Source organism: Fopius arisanus, unplaced genomic scaffold (genome assembly GCF_000806365.1).
Source record: "Fopius arisanus strain USDA-PBARC FA_bdor unplaced genomic scaffold, ASM80636v1 scaffold00010, whole genome shotgun sequence".
Classification (NCBI taxonomy): domain Eukaryota; kingdom Metazoa; phylum Arthropoda; class Insecta; order Hymenoptera; family Braconidae; genus Fopius; species Fopius arisanus.
Window position 1 is genome coordinate 1060338 of NW_011887749.1, and position 19873 is coordinate 1080210.

The window sequence follows — 19873 nt, forward strand, 5'->3', positions numbered from 1 at the left end:
CGATCAATTCGTTTAAGAATTGCAACAATTCTGGAAGTTCTGGTCATTATACCTTGTAAACATCATGAAGTTCTGATAATGTTTTCACGTCGCACTGCTCCTCGACATTTTTCTTATCGTAAAATTCACGGAATTTTCTCTGAATGCTGAAAAGCGATACACAATCGTCTCATAAATTTTATGCACCCCTCCAGAAATTCCTCGACTTCCTCTTTGTTTAATAAATTAACCGACTTGGTCTCCGGTTGGTCCAGTAGAAACTTATCCACGCCAATTTCCATATTTGCCAAATTAGAAAATTAATTGCAGATAAATCAATCTGAAAATTTACAATTAACCAATCATTCAGAAAAGTGTCAAAATAATTAAACAAGTCAGAATCACGGGACAATTAATCAGACAGTATCCTTCCACGGCGATGAAACTTCAAGAGGCATTGAATAATCATAAAACTTAAAGAGGGTGTATTTTTTCAAGTAAATTTTATCCATCGCTTCTCAGGAATTTTGAAGAATCTTCTAATAAGAAAACATGGTAAGCTCAAGGAATACTATATAAATTAATCGGAATTCTTGTAAACAAAAGAGAATAAAGTCATTAATTTTGTTTCCATTGAATAATTTGTAACGCAACCCTGAAAAGATCGATATTTTAGTATAGTGGAGGTGGTGAACAGGTGGACAGGTGGACAGGTGTACCAGAAACACAAGTTTTGTTCGTGTGTACAAATGGAGTTGTTCCAAGCAATAAGTTTATTCAGGCGACGAAAGTACGAGGAATGTGGGAAAATATGTACGAATCTTCTGCGAAAGAGTCCCCTGGACCAGGTACAATTTCGAAATATCTACTTTAAATCGAAATCCTTAGTTCCAAATTTTTTCGAACAACTGTCAACGAATAGAAATATTTTCAGAGCGTTTGGGTGCTGAAAATGCGAGCTTTAACGCTGCAATTGTACGTTGATGACATTGAGAGTGAGGAGGAGGGAATTGCTGAGAGTTTACTCGATAATTACATGATTGCTTCGATGCCAAGACCTGGAACTTCTCTGAAGAACCCCGGAACAGCGATGGTGGGTCAGGGATTTCGTCCCAAGACCCAGTCTGGTAATTAATCCATTAATACCAATTTAATTACTCATCACGTACTGAAAAATTCCATTAGAATTTTTTAGAAATCTTATGGAATTTGTATTGGAAGTTTTGAAAAATTTTATTCATTTTGGCCCCTGATTTTATTTGATATTTGAATGAGAGGAAGCCAGCAGATTTTGCATTTTTATTTAACTCTTGACTGGAAATGATTTTACACAAATTTCCAATGAAGTAACAGCTACAGAAAAAGCCTACACACACATTTCACTGCCTGTTTGAAATTCAGAAATATTTTTGCTGTTTTTTTAATTTTGAAAACATTCATGAAATGATTTTGATGGCCGGATTTCGAATCTTTTAGGAAGACCAGTAACTGGAACAGTTCGTCCAATGACCCAATCAGCAACAGCCCAGACTATGGAACAAGCACTGAGAACTCCAAGAACTGCCATGTCTGCTCGACCCATCACCACAGCTTCTGGAAGAGCTGTTAGGTAAAAAAAATGATTTACTATACAGACTATTAAACGAATCCTTTTCAAATTCTATGGTAATCTATGAGGAGTGCATTTTTTTCTAGATCAGTTCTTACCAAATATTTCAGAACTGCAGGAATATGGTTTCTGTTGCATTCCCCTTGCAATTCATGTTACATTCCCCTTATGATTTTGCCTCCAAGGACTTGTAATTAATTTTTTATGAATGAATTTAACTAGATTGGGAACAGCTTCAATGGTGTCCGAACCAGACGGTCCCTTCATCCAACTCTCCAGATTAAATATCAGTAAATACGCGAGCAAGCCTGGGATTGCCAAGCCTCTGTTCGAATATATTTATTACCACGAACACGATGCTAGGAGTGTAAGTAAAATCTCATAGACTTCCCGAAAAAAATTGTACTACCATGTAACAAGAACAAATAACTCTATCAGCATCCAATTCTCCAGTACTAACAGCCCTGAGAATCATTTTATAATGAAACAATTGTTTTTTGGTATAGTTTTTAACCGATGGTTTGCTTGAAACGACTTAATGCCAATAAATTCTCGAGACCTGCACTACTTATTTCAATAAAAGATTCTTATTTCCTGTCTAGGCCCTGGATTTAGCGGTGCAAGCAACTCAGGCCTGTCATTTTACTGACTGGTGGTGGAAAGTTCAATTGGGAAAGTGTTATTACACATTGGGACTTGTCAGAGATGCCGAGCAACAATTCAAGTCAGCATTGAAAGATTGCAGAAGTATCGAAATAATGTTACGACTTATCAGAGTGTATGTGAGGCTGGACCAGCCCCTGGCAGCTCTGGAATTGTGCAAAAGGGGACTTGAATATTATCCCAATGATGTGAGATCAATCCCTAATCTATTTCTAAAAAAAAATATCTGGAATCGTATCTCTGCTGCAAAAATATATATAAAAAATATAAATGATATAAGCTAAATGCATAGTTGATAATCTAGTTAAATGAATTGGATTCGAGTATTGAATTGAATTGAATTGAATTGAATTGAATCCCTATTAATTTTCTCAAGGTAACAATTTTGACTGAAATGGCTAGAGTCTTTGAAGGTCTCAACAGCATGATAATGTCGGTGAAATATTATAAATTGGTGGCCCAGGAAGATGCTGCTAATACTGAAGCCATTGCTAGCATTGGCATGCATCATTTTTATAATGATCAACCGGAATTGGCTCTTAGATATTACAGGTGTGTAGAATATTTTCTAAAAATGATAAAATTCATCCTATTAATTTGTAAAATGAAGAGACGTATTGATGCTAATGATAATTGTAGGAGACTTTTACAAATGGGTGTTTACAATGCAGAACTATTAAACAATCTGGGACTTTGTTGTTTCTACTCACAGCAATATGATCACACGATTTCTTGCTTCGAGAGAGCCCTTAGCCTCTCCAACGACGAGAATATCGCTGAAGTTTGGTATAATATATCTCATATTGCCATTGTAAGTTATTTGAGTGTACACACTCGATATAATTCGGGAGACTATTAAATTTTCTAGCTTTGATCTGTAAAATTAACTTAATGAGTAAATGGTTTAACAAATTATTTGAACATCGAAATAATCAGTACTGTTCCCATTTTAATTGAATATGATGTTATTAATTAGAGATTAACTTGACTAAAGGGAGACAATCGATTAATGCGCTATAACTAATTCTGCGGAGAGTTTCAGGAAACATCATTGAAATTTCATGAAACTAAAAGAGATAGTGAAATTTTTGACAAGGACTTTTTCGTAGATCTTAATGCGCTCTACAAAAAAGGTTCCGACATGGTTTTCACAATCTCCCGTGGATTTCGAGATTTTCATTCGATATTGAGCAATTATTAAAATCGATGTGAATCGATTTACCATTCCGCTCATTAATTAGTTACTGAAATGATGGGATTGCACCTGTTTAGTGCCTGGGGGACCTGATAATGGCTGAGGAGTGCTTGAGACTGGCGACGAAGATTGACAACCGCCATGCCAATTCCTATAATAATCTGGGAGTTCTTGAGATGAAAAAAGGAAATGTCACAGCTGCGAGAACTTATTTCCACGCTGCTGCCAGTATAGCCTCTTATATGCATGAGCCACATTTCAATAGTTCCCTTCTTGCCTATGAGGTATGTCCATCATTCTTTATAACCCATCAACAATAAAAAAATAGTTAGAAAAAAATCATAAGAAAAAAAGAAAAAAAAAAAAAAGAATTCAACAATACAACACAAGAATCATTATTTGAATGAATTGAATTGAATTTGTAATTATTGGTAATTAGGTTGGAGATTTACAAACGAGTTACATCGCAGTCCAAAAGTCACTATACGCCTACCCCAGTCACTGCGACAGTAAAGTACTCTTCAAAAAATTAGAGAGACACTTCTTTCATTCTTAATTTATTCGTATCTAATATGTAATCAATACCCTTATTATAATACATAATTATAATTATTATATACAATGTACATGAATACAAACATCAAATACGATCGTAAATTCAGTAAAAATTCAGTTATCCAGACGAATCCATTCTCCTAGTCCAATAACTGGAGTGAATGAAAAAAAAATGAGTATTCTCATTTTGTTAAAAATGAGAAGGAAAATCATCGAGGTTGATGAATTCATAGCAAAATTCATAAATTACATGATTGTTATCATTCAACAGACGATAATTTTATTCATTTATTTTTATTTATTATTCACTGAGAATGTGAGGACCTGTGAAAATATTCACCACTGACATACGAAAAATTCGGAAAATGTCTAGCACAAATGAAATTAATTGATGAATAGTGGAATGCTCTTTTTTTAGTTTGATGAATAATGTCCTCGTCGATAAGAAGAAAATAATCATCTCCAGTTGATTTTTTTGCTAGAAATAAATAGCATATCCATGGAAAAGTCTTTAGATTTGTGGTTTTTCACTCGGAATTGTGCAATTTTCAAGTTATGTTTATAGTTTAGGGGCTTTTGTTATGACTTTCATGCCGTGTGGGATATTACGAGCCACGAGATGACGAAGTAGAAGAGGAAAATTGGGTAGACTGCCAGGACTTTTCTGCCAGCTGGCTGACTCTCTCCCAGGAACGCCATTGAAGCTGAGAAAATAATAAATATTCAATAACAGATTTTTTATATTTTATCATTAGAAATAATTACCATAAGTTGCCCAGGCAAATCCGATGATTGTGACGACAAATCGCAGGAAGAATAGGTAAGAGTTTTGCTCCATCATCAGGATAATCCTGCATACAATTAACGCAATTGCGATTGGTAGGAGGCAGTAGCCAAGCACACAGACACTTTGGAAGAATGATCTGAAACGGAAAAATTGAAAAATGATCAATTATTCCAATAATAAAATTCCGTATTTATTTCAATTTGTCACAGCAAGTTGATGAATATTTATAATTCTCATAGGGAACACGAGAGTTCCAGGAAATGAGGGGAGCAAATCCGTAGCGAACTGATAAAATGAAATAATTTTTATTCGTCATTTTTTTATTGTCAATTAATCTAAAAAACGAACAATTCCAGGTAGAAATTCGAAGGACTTCTTTTGTAATTCATTAAGTTTCCGAGAAAAAAGGTGTTTCGATCTTTCTTCATGACATCAATGGATTTTCAGATTAGTCGACATTTAAGAAAATTGTTAGACTTAAATTATCTCGCATTATCTATTCACTGCTGAAATATTTTATTACCTTTATTCGGAGTTATAACTGCGAAGAATTCATTGAGTTTTTGTTGAAGATCTTTAAATATAAGGGTACTTGATCAAGTGTTATAGGATTTTCTTAACAAATTTGAAGAATTTGTACGGAACTTATGACAAGAATTTAAAAAAATCAATAGTCTTTGTCACTTACATATTTCCTCCTAGTAGTTTAGAGTTAAGAGTTACAATCATGGAGCCAATCCACACGAGAACAAAAACCTCGGCGAACTGGGGACCGCCATCATTAACGTCATCACGATAATCGGATCCTTGAAGGATCCTAGGTACAGAAAACGGTAAGCAAAATAAAAATGAAAATCATTGAAACAATTAAAAATTGGATTTCTAAAAATATTCATCGCATTATCAAAACAAACATAATATTTATAATCATTGAAATTATATATATGTGAACAGTTTTTGCTCTTACATTGCCATGAAGGTACAGAGCACCAAAGGCCCCCAAAGATCCCCTGAAAAAAGTAAAAATCATTTTATTGACGTGAGAGATTGTCAAACACAACTGCAAGAAATGTCTAAACTCTTACATTCTTTCAGCAAACTCCCTTTTTCCTTCGGATATATCACATGGAAAAATTTGTGTCCAACAGCTCGAACATCCCTGAGCTGTAAAACCCATGAGAATTGATTATTTATTGTCAACAACAATTGAATGAAAGATCTTACAATAGTTTCACTAATTGGTTCATCCAAGGTGTTGAATTGAGGCTCTCCAATATTCGCTCTTTGCCTAGAGCTCCCCACAGTCATATCTCCCTCAACGTGCTGGGGGTCCACGTTATAAATGGCGTCATCATACATCTGCATAACAAAAACATGATTTTAAAATGCACTATCTTTAATTTTGGAAAAACACACCAGGATATTTCAGATTTTTGGGAAAGTTCAATGAAATTTCACAGCGATAATTCATGTTTGGAAATTCAAATAGTTATCATTCGTTGAATCGTCTATCATATCAGTAAATTAATTGGAATTTTTGATTTTATTATCATCTTTTAAAATTCTGGAATTTTACTGGATTCTCTGTGAATCCTGAGATTTAATTTTTTTCTGACACTTTTGCATTAATTTGATAGGTTAACTCATGCTCACATCTAATTTAGCCTCTTGCAGAGGTGGAGCACTTGAGGACGTTGGATCCATGTGTCAAAATTATTCCTCTACAATAATTAATAAACAAACAAATAAACAAAATTCAAAACTGGTCCGCTTTTCTCCAAAAAATTATAGAATATTCACAGAAAAAAATCAGTGAAAAATCCTCGCATTCACTTGCACTTTCTTGTACGGCGGTCTGCACAATTAATAAACAATCATCAACTAATTACGAGATTGTCTCGAGAAACTACTGGGGGACATGTGTAAAATATTGGTAGAAGTACGTCGACTGTATCGGGTTTTCGGTAGTTCTCGACGATTTTCAGAGCGAATTATCATCGTCATTTTGACAGTTCCATCGTATAAATGGAAATCATCCAGGTGGCAGTGATTTCAATATGGCGTAGGTTAAATATGTGAAAATATTCCCCCCGAGATTTAATTCCCCAATAAATTAGCGTGTAGTTTTAAATTTATATTGACGAGGATTCGTAGTTGTTTAGTGTTGAAGAAGTGGAGAAACTAATGATTTTTTTTGAGGCGATTGTTGGATCTTCGAGTTACACAGTAATGTTTACACGACACCAGCTGGTTTTACTTGCACTCGTGTCAACTTGGTTTTCTGCATATGCGCTGGAACCGGCACATGACGGCCAATCAGCTGAGACCATTCAACAGCCGGAAGTCACTGAAAAATTTAAATCGTATGATGAAGTCTGTATCCTTTTTCAAGTGAATTCGAGTAATATTTGGCCAATTACCGGGAGGAATCGATTACCTTGATAATAAAAAAAAAACTGAAGAGTAAAAATTGAATAATTTTTTGGTCGATATTTTAATAATATCTCAGTATTCATTTCACCATTTTGAGTCAAAGTAGATCACCAATAGGAGATAATGTTTAACAATATTGATGTAATAGATTATTTATAAATTGGATTGCTATAATGGTTGCTGGGATACCTGGGGTAAAACAGGTGCCCGCCAAAAGTTCCGTTCTTCAACCTTAACATTTTGTGATCCGAGGAAGACATTCAACAGTCTTAATTGCTACTGCAGTAATTTAAATTTGCATTTCCCTATAAAATCCAATAATTAAAATAATTTATTCAGGATGTGCATCCTCTAGAGCTTTTACATTGTGCCTGCTCCGTTCACCTTCTCCATTAAATTACATTGTTTGAGTGCAAACGACAATAACATTACGTTACATGTCTAACACATCAACAATATATAATGGTAATACTAGTAGTAACACATAACTTATGTATAATATATCAAATATAACTAATAATATATTACATTATTGTTATTATTTTGAAATATTTAATATATTTATAACATTATTATTATTATGTTGAAATATTTAATATATTTTGTTGACATTGAACGTCAGTCAAAAAACTATTCATCACGAAAAGGAAACAGCATTTGAGTGCAGTAAAAAACCTCAGGAATCTGGATTCTTATGAACGAAAATACGATATGATATCAATTATAATAAAAAACGTCATTGAAATAATTGAAGCGAAGAAAAATTCTCTCGAGGAGATCAAGGATGGATTGAAGGAGAACCGAACGCTATCATATGTACCTGACGAGCTAAGAGACGGTGAGGAATTCCTCCGGTACTGGAATTTAGCCTAGACATTTTTTCTCCAGTTCTCATTTATTTTTTCAAAATATCCGCCTAAGTACTCTCTCACTCTCTATCTCTCTCTCTCTCAATAAATAAATCAATTAATCAATCAATCAATAGAAATTTCTAATTTATATGAAATTTTTATGAAAAAAAATTACTGATAATTGTTGTAATTAATAATCATTAATATTCATTATTCATTCATTAATTTGATAATAGAATTTACTTTCAGCAGTGGAGGACTAGAAGGTAACGAGTTGATTTGTTTTCTAGACAGGATTTGAGAGAAATATCTTTGAAGTTAAGAAAAATATCAACATTTTTTGTAAAAGGTCTTTGAAGACGGTATAGGGACGAAAAATAAACCAAACAATTATTTTTGACAAATGAGTGTAAAAAGTTTCGTATAAAAAGTGGAATACGTAATGGTCCGAAACTAATTATCTACTTTCGCTCAGATTCGATCCCAACCTTTGTTATCATGAGACCAAAAATCATACCGAATTCGAATAATTAATACTTTACGATGTCATGAATGCGAAAAATGTGCATACATTTTAAGAAAGAAGAAAATCTGAATTTAATGACTCCAAACAATAAGATAATCAGAAAAATTTTCCGATCTCTGTTAGATTTAGAAATATTTCTCAGAAAATCGGTTATGAGTTGAGTCAACTTGTTACTCTTTACGACTTCGCCATGCATTTTCTTATTTAAGTGTAAATGTTTCGAGTTGATAAGTCTACCAACAAATGATCCGTGAACACTCTCGTTTTCTTCGGTTGAGATCAATTTCTCTCTTTCGTATTGAGTCATTATCCTGTGTGCTCATTTTAAAGCTAATTAAATAAGCTTTCAAAAAATTTTGGATTTGTGTAATTCCCACAATTTTTTCATGGAGTTATGACGTTTTGAACGTAAAAATGGCATTTCCATGTTTTAGCTAAATCTCCACCATTTGGTTTACTTTTTCTTTCATTCATTTCCATAGCAAAAGAATAGGAATATTAATATATAATTTTATAGAACAGTTCAAGGTCTTCAAAATTACCTTAGTTACATCTGATTTATTTGCTTATTTTAATTTTCTACTGTTATATAACTTTCTAAAATTCCCGTTTGTGGGTAATTAATTCAGTATTCGATCTAATTTATGGAAATATATTATATATCAATTGAAAGGTCTCAATGAGCTCTATGTATTTGAGTCTGAGTTTCCGAATTCCTCCGATTCCATCAACAGACTATCCATGATAATCCGTCCAATTTTGTGTGCTACGATCAAAAAATAATAATTCTCCTTAAGTAAAATCCATAATAATCTTTGTTATCCTCACAAATACTCATATATTTAATTTTCATGGAAATACGCGTAGAATATGTGATCCAAAATAGTAAAGAGCAAATGGGAATTTAGGAAAAAAAATGTCTAATATTGAATTTTTTGATTAACAAACAGTAAACTAGAACAGTAGATTAGATTGAATTACAGGCAAATAATTCAATGGACTAGGGGTACAAAAAAATATATTACTCTGTTGATTATCTAGGTTTGTCTTCAGTTCTCGAGAACACAGCATTCTTCGGGGACATAGTTCTTCAGGTCCCTGACATAACGCACAGAATATTGAAGAAGAACAGCCATTGGAAAAACCAAATGCAGTGGTCGTTGAACTTTGCCAACGAAACACGATTTCTTCTTGATGAGGCAACAGGAGGAATGCTCGATCTAGCATTTCAGGAGCTCAATATAACGCAGAGACTTCCCAACTACGTGAATCCGTACTCTTCAGAAAATCAAGGAGATTCCGGAGATAAAACTTCGGAGAGGAAGAAAAAGGAGAGAAAGAAACGAAAAACTGGGCCTCAAATGGTTCGTGTCGATTTGTAAAATTATAACACCCAAATAAATTCAATAAATATTATTTTTCAGTGTATAGAGTTCCCACTACATATATTCCGTAATTACCTCCTTATTATTCAATTTCGTAATCATTTATTTCGTCGTTTCCTCTTCATTTTTGTGTAGTTTGTCAAATACAATAAATCCGCTGAATTCGATTTTGATTCATTCCCAGAATATAGACAAATTATGGAAAATATTAGAGACACGACACATTTTTCAAAATATTTTTCCTTTCTTTCTTTGATAATGCGGAGCGATTAATTTTTTGCATTTTGTGAGAGAATTCGTCCTGTTTTGATGAGTGATCTTGAGCTTTAGATATAACTCTTTAGTTCAGGCGTATTAAGGCCCGGATGAACTGTCTGGAAAAGATAATTTACTCCAAAATTGGGACTTCTAATTACTCCGTCAATTAATCGTTTTTTCCAATAATTGTTAGCTAGCGGCCTAGTTGTTGACAATCGCTAGAACGCTAGCTAACAATTATTGAAAAAAACGATTAATTGCCAAAGTAATTAGGAATCCGAATTTCGGAGTAAATTATCTTTTCTAGATAATCCACCCGAGCCTTAATTTTTATACGTGAAATTTCACATTTTTCGGAGCAGGACAACGAATTTTCATTTTTGTGGTTACATACATACTCACGGACATGTTGTGAAAAGATGTACTTTTCAAATTAGGCAATTGAAAAGTACATCTTTTGACAACGTGTCCGTGAGTATGTATGTATGTAACGAAAAAATATTTCGCGATTCCTTAAGAATAGTATATTTCGCAACAAGTGTGGAAAAGTATTTTTTGGGGTGTGGGAGGTATATAGCACGAGCCGAAGGCGAGTTGCGTGAAAGTCACTTTTTAGTTACTTCACGGTACATCGCGATGAAAATAATTTTTCAATTTCATTCAGCAAGACCTAAACGATTCGATTCAGTATTCTCTTAACTGATTTGGAACAACGGAACGATTACTTCATAAAACGAATTTCATTCTTTGGAAATTCGCCACAGCGCCGATGTCGGTGTAATGTCGGTGTGACATCGGATCAATGTTGGCCGAATGTTGGCTTAAGGTTGGCTAGAATGAGTTTAACTCACAAATTCAATTGACCATCTCAAACAATCTTTATTAAAATATTCAAAAACAGAAAGAATTCGAATAAATAATAGAATAAATAAATTCTTTTAGCAATAAATAAATTTTTTTAGCAAAAAACTAGTCGTCTCTGTAAATTTTCAAATAACTTTTTTAATATGATATCATAAACAATATCCCGCTTGTCTATGTTTAAACAAGGATAAATAGATAAATTACGTATTTAGTAATTGTACGATTGATTGACGATCAAGTTGGATTCTCAAAAAAAAAAAAACATTGAGAGTTCTCAGGTCGAGGGACATTTGAAGAAATGATATGGTGAAGGTATAAAATATTCGGAGTCTAAAAATAAGAGAAATCTGACTAAACAACGAAAACTGGTCGTGAAGTACGTGAGAAGACGATCCAATGTGAATCGTTCAAGCCGGTTTTCTCCTCGAGGACAACGAAGGTGAATAAATATACAAAAGATCGAGAAAAGGGGGAAGGTTTAGGGGGATTGACCCATTGGATTTTAGGAACCTAGTATCTTTAGGTGTCGGTTGAAGGTGAAAAATGCATCGAATGGTTTCGTATGTATTGGAGAATATCCAGAGCTTTTCGAATACTTTCACTTCATGGATATTCCATCGTGGATCATCCCGACATTGACCTCAATTTTACTTTATTTTGCCTTTTTGTTGGAGACTTCTGAATCATTTATTTCAACTTTCTAATGAATTTGATGTTTTTCGTAGACGGAGTTGACCAATTGAACAGGAAATTGTTGGCAGTTGGTTGAAAATCGAGTGAAGTTTATTGTAATGTTTAAATTTTGAGTGATAATTGATATATTGCGTAATCTTTATTATTTGATTAAAGAGAATAATTAAATTTCATAATTGAAAACAGGAGGATTCCAGAGTCAAGACAATTTTTTTAAAAGGAATAAAATTGCTGGAACGTACAATTCTCACGATTTTAAGATAAATTCAAGAAATATACTTCGAAAATTAATTTTTGAGTAAAAAATGGATTTTACATCGTTCAAATGGTTGAAAATAAATCTCACATGAAGACTTAGAATATTGAAAAAACGCTCCAAATTTTGCAAAGCGAAATAAAATCCATAATGCTATTTAACATCTTATCAACTAGTTCATTGATAATCAATTGAATTTTCTCAGTTAAAAGATAAATTACAGAATTAGAATAATCCCTTGAAAATGATTTTGAAAAAACTTCCTTCAAAAGAAAAGAAAGAAATGCTAAATTTGGAAAAGTCCTCGAAAGCCTGAAATAAAATGCATAATTTCATTGGACAACATTTCACATCACATTACCTCGACAAGGTGTAAATGGAGTTGGGATAGAAAGTAAAGTCCTGGCCAATGGGCAGATCGGACTGGAGGTGGAGCGTTTTGTGTCCTACCATCCGTTAAAGAGTAAAGAAGTTGCCTTCCCTGTCTTGTCACGAGCATCGAGAGCAGAGATTCCAAACATTCAAAAATCTCTCCATCCAAATTCCAAAAAGTCCTCAATTATCTTTTTACTGTGAAATTTGTGCCTCAAGTGCGGATGATAGCTTTCTGGAGTGATCCATCCTGCTGTGTTCCCAGTGCGAGGACAAGTGCTCCATAACTCGTACAGAGGAACAATAAAAACTCTAATTATGGGATTTTATAGAGTGACTCTCCTTATAGCTGTCGTCGCGGTTATCACAGGTGAGAAATATTTCTTCTGCTCATTAGTCACTTGATTTAGGGCTGGAAGAGAAAAATTGAAAGAAAAATTACAGATGAATGCTGAGTGAAAATAACTGTTACGTATGAATTCTTACCTTTTTTTTTTCTTCTGGGTTTCAGTCATTTTGTACCATTTTCCGGGGGCATTCGACGATACTTTATCCATGTAATTAGCGCCGGTGCCGCGTGATGAAACGTAATGCGAACTTTCTTGAAGATTTCGAGTTAATGGAGATTTGATAAAATGGGGGGATGCCTGCAGTGATTATTTAAGTACTTTACATAATTTTGTGAACGGCGAATGTTGAAATATTTTAGCTATGGGTGCTATGAAAAAAATTACCTCTTCCAAGAAAATTTAACTGCAAGAAAATCAACGTATTTGAAATGCTAATATCGACACAATTATTTGTGCGAGTATATTCAGTTGGCTGATTTTTTTTTCTCTCTGTGGTTTGAGGAAATGACGTGAGATTACATTAGAAATTTTATTTTAAATTTGTATAATAATTGTCATTCAGCTCGTTGGATAATTTTTTTCGGTAATTCCTCATCGAGCTTGTTGAGCTTAGGAGAAAATCTTGATAAGTGTTTCTTCTAAATGAAAAAGTGGGAGAGGATATTGGAAAATAGTTAATCTAAAAATGGAAATTAATGATTAAAATGTTCAGTTGATCTTGTGGTAGTCAAATTATTTTTATCCGATGGGAAAATCAAAATCCAATAATTTTTTAATGAAATTAACGGATGCAATTTTTCTGTACCTAATTAATATACCGAACCAAAAAATTAAAATTTCCTTTAGCCCTAAATTAATATTCATCCGCAGTTCTAAACAATGAGATAATTTCTCTCGATATTAGAACAATGAAAATCAATGAAAATTGTGGAAATTCAGGTACTTAATTTTCTGACTTCTCCAATTTTCAATTATGCGATTTAACGTTTTTGATGTCTTCAAAATTCATGATGCATTGATTGATTATTGAGTTTTGAAGTATTTTAATTAAACCAGGATTGAAAATTGAGTTGCCAATGTTCCAAAATCAACCAAATATCTAACAATATAATATAATTGACACAACCTGCGAATAAGTATATCACATGTGGCAATGAGAATGTTACTGCCCTCCAAGAAAATACGTGGCCCCAACGTCCATTGCCACACATGCACCTTCACTTTCCACTCTTCCGGCACTTTGCATCAAGAAAAACCCCTCACTCATTGTCCATTTGACTAAATCCTCCTCGTTAATTATTCTCAACATCGTAGAAAGAAAAATCCCAATTCTAATAATTGTTATACTAAAATATCTTCTATTCCCCCTTTAATTCCAATTTTTACCAACCACAATAAATAAATAAGATACTATGTAATAACATTTTTCTTTATTCAAAACAATTTACTTTAATTGCGACTATTTCGCTGTAATATCAGTTGAAAATTATAATTGTTGGAAAAATATATATATCGTGTTTCTAAAATAAAAAAATAGTAATGAACATTCAATTTTGGATTTCGACATTTACCTGTACAAATATGAAAATATTGATAATATTCTTAATATTCGACAATTAATTAAACCAGATCATCATCTAAATATTTCCTGTAAACAATAGATTCCCTGAAATAATCACTGAATTAAATAAATAATGGATACAATACCTGATAGATTTTAATAGCTTAGGGATGTTTTGGGACGTTTTCATTCTCTTAAAAATGATGTCAATGATACCCACAGATGTTCTTTGATATTTATCATTGCATTATTTCCTGTCTGGATCTACTGAGGCCTGAAGAAAATTCCTCTCCACATTGTGCTATTTTACGCATGAGAAAATTCTCGACTGATAAAAGAAACCCCAGGACAGATATAAATGAGTCGTTGCATGGAAGAAATGTCAATCAGTCGTCAATACATTCGCCTCTGGCGTTTAAAAAAAAGGGAGACTTATTGGGCTGTCTCTTTCTCAGTTAAAACGCAGTTAAACGTCCATTGGAATGCTCAGAACAACGTTTCACGCTTTCTCAAGAGTCTTTTCTGGCTGGTAGCCCCATGAATTTCTCTCTCATACTTTTATCAGTCTCACACTGAGTTCTCATACTCCCACACTTGAAATTCAGTTATTTGTAGAAATTCTTTGGTACAGAGGTAAATTAGGACTTGTTCATTGCTCAGCATCGCGAGAACATTTGAAAATTTGGAAATTAGAAATTGGAAGAATTGTCTCAAAATGAGACAAAAACGTGGAATTCCACTCAGTGAATCAATTACAAGAAAAATCTTTTGTTTATTTAAGGTTGTTGTCGCGCGACAGTCTCTATAAAAAGTTTATTCGCTGTAAAACGGGCCAGTTTAGAACACAATCTTTTGACGGTATATAGTCTCACTTGATTGATTGCATTGTGCATGAATAGTTAAAGCATAACTATATATTTTCCATTTTAACTATTTTAAATTATATAAATTTATGAATTTTCAATAATTATATTGCGTAAACCAAACGGTCAATCGATTTGATTTTTTGTTCTGCATTTCCTCCCACGATGTGTATTCCACGTTTTTTTTTATTTCTCAAACGGTCGAGCCGTTGATTTAAAAAAAATTCTAATCGGTGAAACTCCATTTAAACACGTGTTAAATCACTCGAATTTCAAAAATTTATATCTCAAGTTCAAAACGGTCAACTGCAAACGGAAAGGGCTCATTTTGGAGCTATTTTTTCAACCTATTCACCATAAAGGTTTAAACGAAAACTGTCGAAAAAAAATTCTGCACGACAACAACCTTAACTATAAAATTATGATAATTATATATGCCACGTAAAAACTCAGAAAATATCGTAAGAACAAAAAAGATGGCTTAATATTATTCGGTGACTGTCCACTCGTTATATTATAATAATATTTAATATATTTTTTGCATTAGTATTAATTTGTGTCACTGCAAAAAATGCATATACATTAAACTACATGGGGTTAATGACAGATAATGAATCAAAGCCGATGAGTCAACTAAATTTATAAATAAAATACTTTTAATTGACTGCGTGGATTTGTAATATTTAATAGAAAGGGGTTTTACATAATCCGGTTTATGTTGCAGTCGATCTATCTCGAGAAAAAGTGCCCTTGACATTTCACACTGCTGTTGGCATTTAATTTTGATTTCCTGATGTATATGATTTATTTTCCAGTTAATGGACAGAAGAAGAAGGAGGATGAGAAGAAAGAGGAGGAATTCAAGTGCCCAGAGGGACAGGGTAATGGCAATTTCGCTGATCCTGCCACGTGCAGAAGATTTTACCAGGTAAATTATTCTCATACTAATAATTTATATCGTCATTTTTATGGATGAACTTTCGAAGTTTCAATTTTAGGCTTTAGTAGCTTTTAAGTTAATTCGGGAAATATGGGGAAAGAGATAAATATTTATCGTAAATGTAAATATGAATATATAGTAAACATTCATAAAAATTATCGTTTTTTTTATGTTTTTTTGAGCAAATTGTTGATTGAATCGACGTGAAAAAATATATCAACAATTATTTAATGACTCACAAAATGCCATGATCGTGTGATAATTTATCAGTGTTTTTTCCGAACTTTTAAAAAATTCATAAAACTTTAACAATATAGAATGAAAATGCACTGTCAAATGTTAGCAATGTTACACCGTGTTTTTTCATTAGTTTTCTGTGAACTTGAAGAATTCCTTAGAATAAATATCTCGATCTGCCACCCCTCAAAAATTTTTCCTCTTGTTCATGATTATTTTTTATAACCATTGGAATTTTCAACAATACAATTTGACACTCAGATTTATAAATATTTTACACTAACAAGGTAATATTAAAAGTAAAGATTACGTCCGGTTTATGTAGTCCTTAATTTCATAAATTGTATTGAATTGGAAAAATCTTCAGAAAAATCGTCAGTTTTGAATGAAAAGGTTGAAAAAGAAAATTCTGCTCTACTCTTATTACACGGAATCTTTTTGTTCTCTTTCCAGTGTGTCGACGGATATCCTTACCTGAACAGATGCCCCTCAGGACTTCATTTCGACGACATCAGTAAATTCTGTACATTTAAAAATGAAGCACGATGTGGGCCAATACCAACGAGTAAGTACAAGAGATCTTGAGTAACAAAAAAATGTATTTTTTCCAAGTTTTTGCGTGTTGATTTTCTCCACACTTCCCATTAATTATAAAAATTAATAAGGACAATGGAAATATGATGAATATAATAAATTTGTAAATGAATATATATAAATAATTTTTAATATATTATATCATATAATATCAACTAAAAATTAATCTCAGTGAAAAATCATAGTATTGTAAATGTAAATGTAAATATATGCTCATAGTATTGTTAATTAATTTCAGCTGAAGCACCAGCAACAGAATCTCCAGCAGATCTAGCAAAACGCTGTGACACAGCAAATTGTGATTTGCCTTATTGTTTCTGCTCACGTGATGGTACTATAATCCCAGGAGGACTTCACCCTCAAGACGTGAGTTATCTTACTCGATTACTTCATAATTTCTCGCGTTCAATTCATATTTTGTCCTTAATTCTGTGCCGATTCCCAAGGTATGCATATTCATCAATTGGAAAATTGCTTGTTAATTCAAATGAATTTTTATCATCACTGCAGACACCCCAGATGATTCTCCTGACCTTTGATGGAGCGATAAATCACAACAACTTCGATCATTATCAAAAAATCTTTAACAAGGATCGACTGAATCCTAACAATTGCCCATTGAAAGGTACATTCTTCATCTCTCATGAATATTGTAATTACAACATGGTGCAGAGTTTTGCTCATGATGGCCATGAGATCGCAACAGAAACCATATCGTAAGTTTTATTTTATTTAAAAAATTCATTCGTCTGATTCTTTGATTATTTAACTTCGCGAGCATTGAAGAAATTCAATTCAATTATTCTTTGACATAATTATGGATTTTAATAAAAAAATTGTTATCACTTTTAGCATCTATCTGTGTTATTGAATAAAATTTTTCCTCTCTTATCTATCGATTTATCTCGAAACCTATTGATTTCAGATAAAAACAGTAAATAATTTTTCAGGTTTCATCCCAAAATTGACAGTTTTCAAGAGCAATCGATATTTAATGAGACGGTGAAATAATAATTCCATTAATTTTTATTTCATGTTCACTATTCAGAGTTTGGTATACCTAATTAACAAATTGAATGACTGATAATTCGTTCAATTTATAATAACCTGTATTTCAGATGAATTAAATATTATATTTTCATTAGTAATTATAGGAAGAAATCCATGAACAAAGAGGTCTTATTGAAAAATAATTGTTCTTCTCATGGTTCAGATTACAGAAAGGTCTGGAAGACAAAGGCTACGAGGAATGGGTAGGAGAAATGATAGGAATGCGTGAAATTCTGAAGCGTTTCTCTAACATAAGCACGAGTGAAGTCTCAGGAATGCGTGCCCCTTATCTAAAGCCAGGAAGAAATACCCAGTACAAAGTGATTGAGGACTTTTCATACATTTACGATAGCTCAGTCGGCATATCCCCGTTGAAAATTCCCATCTGGCCCTACACACTTGATTACAAAATCCCCCACGAGTGCAAAGCTGGCACTTGTCCCACCAAATCCTTCCCAGGAGTTTGGGAGCTCCCCCTGAATGCACATTACGTCGAGAGTTATGAGGGAGGGCACTGTCCCTATCTGGACCAATGCGTTCTTCACAATCATGACCCTGAGGAGGTGTTTGAGTGGCTCAAGGAGGACTTCAGCAGATATTACGAGCAGAATCGAGCCCCTTACATGATGCCCTTCCACACCAATTGGTTTCAGATTAAAGAGTTGGAAAGGGGACTTGGAAAATTCCTTGATTGGGCTCTTACCTTGTGAGTAATTACACTGTACAAAAAATGAGAGGGACATCCAGAAATAATTATTGTTCACCCAAATATGTAGTCCACCGTTCTTCCTGAAAATCCTGTAGAATTTTAATATTCATTTCAAGGATTTGTAACAGAAAATCGAGCAGTTATAAATAAGGCGATAAAATTGATGGGTTTAAAGTCTGAATTTTCGCTTTCAGAGATGATGTGTATTTTGTAACTGCAACCCAAGCTCTGACATGGATGACAGATCCTAAACCTCTGAAGGCTTTGAATAATTACGAAGGATGGGCATGCCAACAAAAGGAAAATATTCCCGGACCACCTTGCAATAATGCTAACAAATGTGCTCTTGATTTCAAACCTGCTGATGCCAATTTCACCACCACCAGGTAATACTCAATAATTTCCGTCATATTTTTACTGATTTCGAACACAAACATAATAAATCCGTGGGTTAATTCAACAGTTCTGGCTACATATTTCTTAGTGAGGATTATGATTGATTATTTTATATTGTTTATCGACAATTTAGTTCTTTCTCTTATCCATTACTCAGGTGCATAATTATTTTCATTATCCATTAATTTTGTTTTCTTCTTTAGGTATATGGAGACGTGTACAGAATGTCCTAATAAATATCCATGGCTGGGAGATGCTAAAGGAACAGGACACACTAATGACATTTACACTCCCGAGCAGAGGAAAAAGTAGAAACTCCACATCAGAAAATCCAAAAATCAAAATTATATGCGGTCGAGCTGAAGAATATAGAATAATAATTCGAGAAGAGTTTCATTTATGGAGGAAGATCGAAAAAATCGAGTATTTCGATAGTGAACAGAATGCCTCTTGTGTGCCTCAGATTCATTTGCGTTGTTCATAATTGTACGAATGTTTATTGATGAATAAAATATTGAGATAAATCTAAACCCAAAATTTTCTCGTCAAACGAAATGGAAAATAATTTTTTGCACAGCAGTCTAAATTTATTGTGGATGCAATTACAGAGCACTAAAGAATATTCGAATTTACTCATTGTATTGGGATTTTTCTGGGTGGGGAGAGTTGAAAAATAGTTTACAGGGTGTTTAATAAATCTATGATATAAATAATGAGGAATTATGTGATACAATGAAAGTGCTTACC

General features: G+C 33.2%; 5 protein-coding genes across 6 annotated transcripts in view; 3 read left to right on the top strand and 2 right to left on the bottom strand.

Annotated features, from left to right (window-relative positions):
* WDY (WD repeat-containing protein WDY) overlaps positions 1–328 on the bottom strand; it is a 9209-nt gene extending 8881 nt beyond the window's left edge. Inside the window, exons 1-2 of the mRNA XM_011298437.1 lie at positions 235–328; positions 53–146 (exon numbers count right to left, since the gene is read on the bottom strand). Coding sequence (XP_011296739.1) covers positions 53–146; positions 235–281 — 141 coding nt within the window. The 5' untranslated portion in view covers positions 282–328. The remainder of the gene's footprint in view (positions 1–52; positions 147–234) is intronic.
* A 400-nt stretch (positions 329–728) lies between these two features.
* Positions 729–4021, top strand: BBS8 (tetratricopeptide repeat protein 8). The gene is made up of 9 exons (XM_011317257.1): positions 729–827; positions 914–1106; positions 1456–1588; positions 1811–1955; positions 2191–2439; positions 2628–2803; positions 2891–3062; positions 3524–3730; positions 3886–4021. Exons 1-9 carry the CDS (start codon positions 729–731, stop codon positions 4000–4002), a joined length of 1491 nt encoding a protein of 496 aa, XP_011315559.1. The 3' UTR covers positions 4003–4021.
* Positions 3988–6675, bottom strand: LOC105274298 (protein YIPF6). Of its 2 annotated transcripts, XM_011317256.1 has the most exons (8): positions 6589–6675; positions 6442–6509; positions 6013–6147; positions 5874–5952; positions 5756–5798; positions 5477–5605; positions 4767–4924; positions 3988–4705 (listed from the first exon to the last, which is right to left on the bottom strand). In XM_011317256.1, the coding sequence occupies exons 2-8, from the start codon at positions 6490–6492 to the stop codon at positions 4590–4592; spliced, it is 711 nt and encodes a 236-aa protein (XP_011315558.1). In that variant the 5' UTR covers positions 6493–6509; positions 6589–6675; the 3' UTR covers positions 3988–4589. The 2 variants fall into 2 exon arrangements, with proteins under 2 accessions (XP_011315558.1, XP_011315557.1); XM_011317255.1 differs by lacking the exon at positions 6589–6675 and having other exon boundaries at positions 6442–6532.
* Positions 6676–6995: 320 nt separating this feature from the next.
* Positions 6996–10034, top strand: LOC105274300 (coiled-coil domain-containing protein 134-like). The gene is made up of 3 exons (XM_011317258.1): positions 6996–7165; positions 7844–8059; positions 9640–10034. Exons 1-3 carry the CDS (start codon positions 7018–7020, stop codon positions 9978–9980), a joined length of 705 nt encoding a protein of 234 aa, XP_011315560.1. The 5' UTR covers positions 6996–7017; the 3' UTR covers positions 9981–10034.
* A 2358-nt stretch (positions 10035–12392) lies between these two features.
* Cda4 (chitin deacetylase Cda4) lies at positions 12393–19773 on the top strand. The gene is made up of 8 exons (XM_011317259.1): positions 12393–12796; positions 16016–16128; positions 16831–16942; positions 17210–17337; positions 17482–17687; positions 18185–18727; positions 18925–19116; positions 19330–19773. The coding sequence occupies exons 1-8, from the start codon at positions 12745–12747 to the stop codon at positions 19436–19438; spliced, it is 1455 nt and encodes a 484-aa protein (XP_011315561.1). The 5' UTR covers positions 12393–12744; the 3' UTR covers positions 19439–19773.
* Positions 19774–19873: the final 100 nt, after the last annotated feature.

Excerpts from the sequence above, each read along its gene's own strand:
- LOC105274298 (XM_011317256.1), bottom strand. The coding sequence starts at position 6,492 with ATGGATCCAACGTCCTCAAGTGCTCCACCTCTGCAAGAGGCTAAATTA. Across the intron at positions 5,953-6,012 it reads AACCAATTAGTGAAACTATT|CTCAGGGATGTTCGAGCTGT; the intron begins GTAAGATCTTTC and ends TGGGTTTTACAG. Across the intron at positions 4,925-5,476 it reads AAACTACTAGGAGGAAATAT|ATCATTCTTCCAAAGTGTCT; the intron begins GTAAGTGACAAA and ends TTTCCGTTTCAG.
- BBS8 (XM_011317257.1), top strand. The coding sequence starts at position 729 with ATGGAGTTGTTCCAAGCAATAAGTTTATTCAGGCGACGAAAGTACGAG. Across the intron at positions 1,107-1,455 it reads TCGTCCCAAGACCCAGTCTG|GAAGACCAGTAACTGGAACA; the intron begins GTAATTAATCCA and ends CGAATCTTTTAG. Across the intron at positions 3,063-3,523 it reads ATATATCTCATATTGCCATT|TGCCTGGGGGACCTGATAAT; the intron begins GTAAGTTATTTG and ends GCACCTGTTTAG.
- Cda4 (XM_011317259.1), top strand. The coding sequence starts at position 12,745 with ATGGGATTTTATAGAGTGACTCTCCTTATAGCTGTCGTCGCGGTTATC. Across the intron at positions 16,943-17,209 it reads ATGTGGGCCAATACCAACGA|CTGAAGCACCAGCAACAGAA; the intron begins GTAAGTACAAGA and ends AATTAATTTCAG. Across the intron at positions 19,117-19,329 it reads GCCAATTTCACCACCACCAG|GTATATGGAGACGTGTACAG; the intron begins GTAATACTCAAT and ends TTTCTTCTTTAG.
- LOC105274300 (XM_011317258.1), top strand. The coding sequence starts at position 7,018 with ATGTTTACACGACACCAGCTGGTTTTACTTGCACTCGTGTCAACTTGG. Across the intron at positions 7,166-7,843 it reads TAAATCGTATGATGAAGTCT|TCAAAAAACTATTCATCACG; the intron begins GTATCCTTTTTC and ends ATTGAACGTCAG. Across the intron at positions 8,060-9,639 it reads ACCTGACGAGCTAAGAGACG|GTTTGTCTTCAGTTCTCGAG; the intron begins GTGAGGAATTCC and ends TTGATTATCTAG.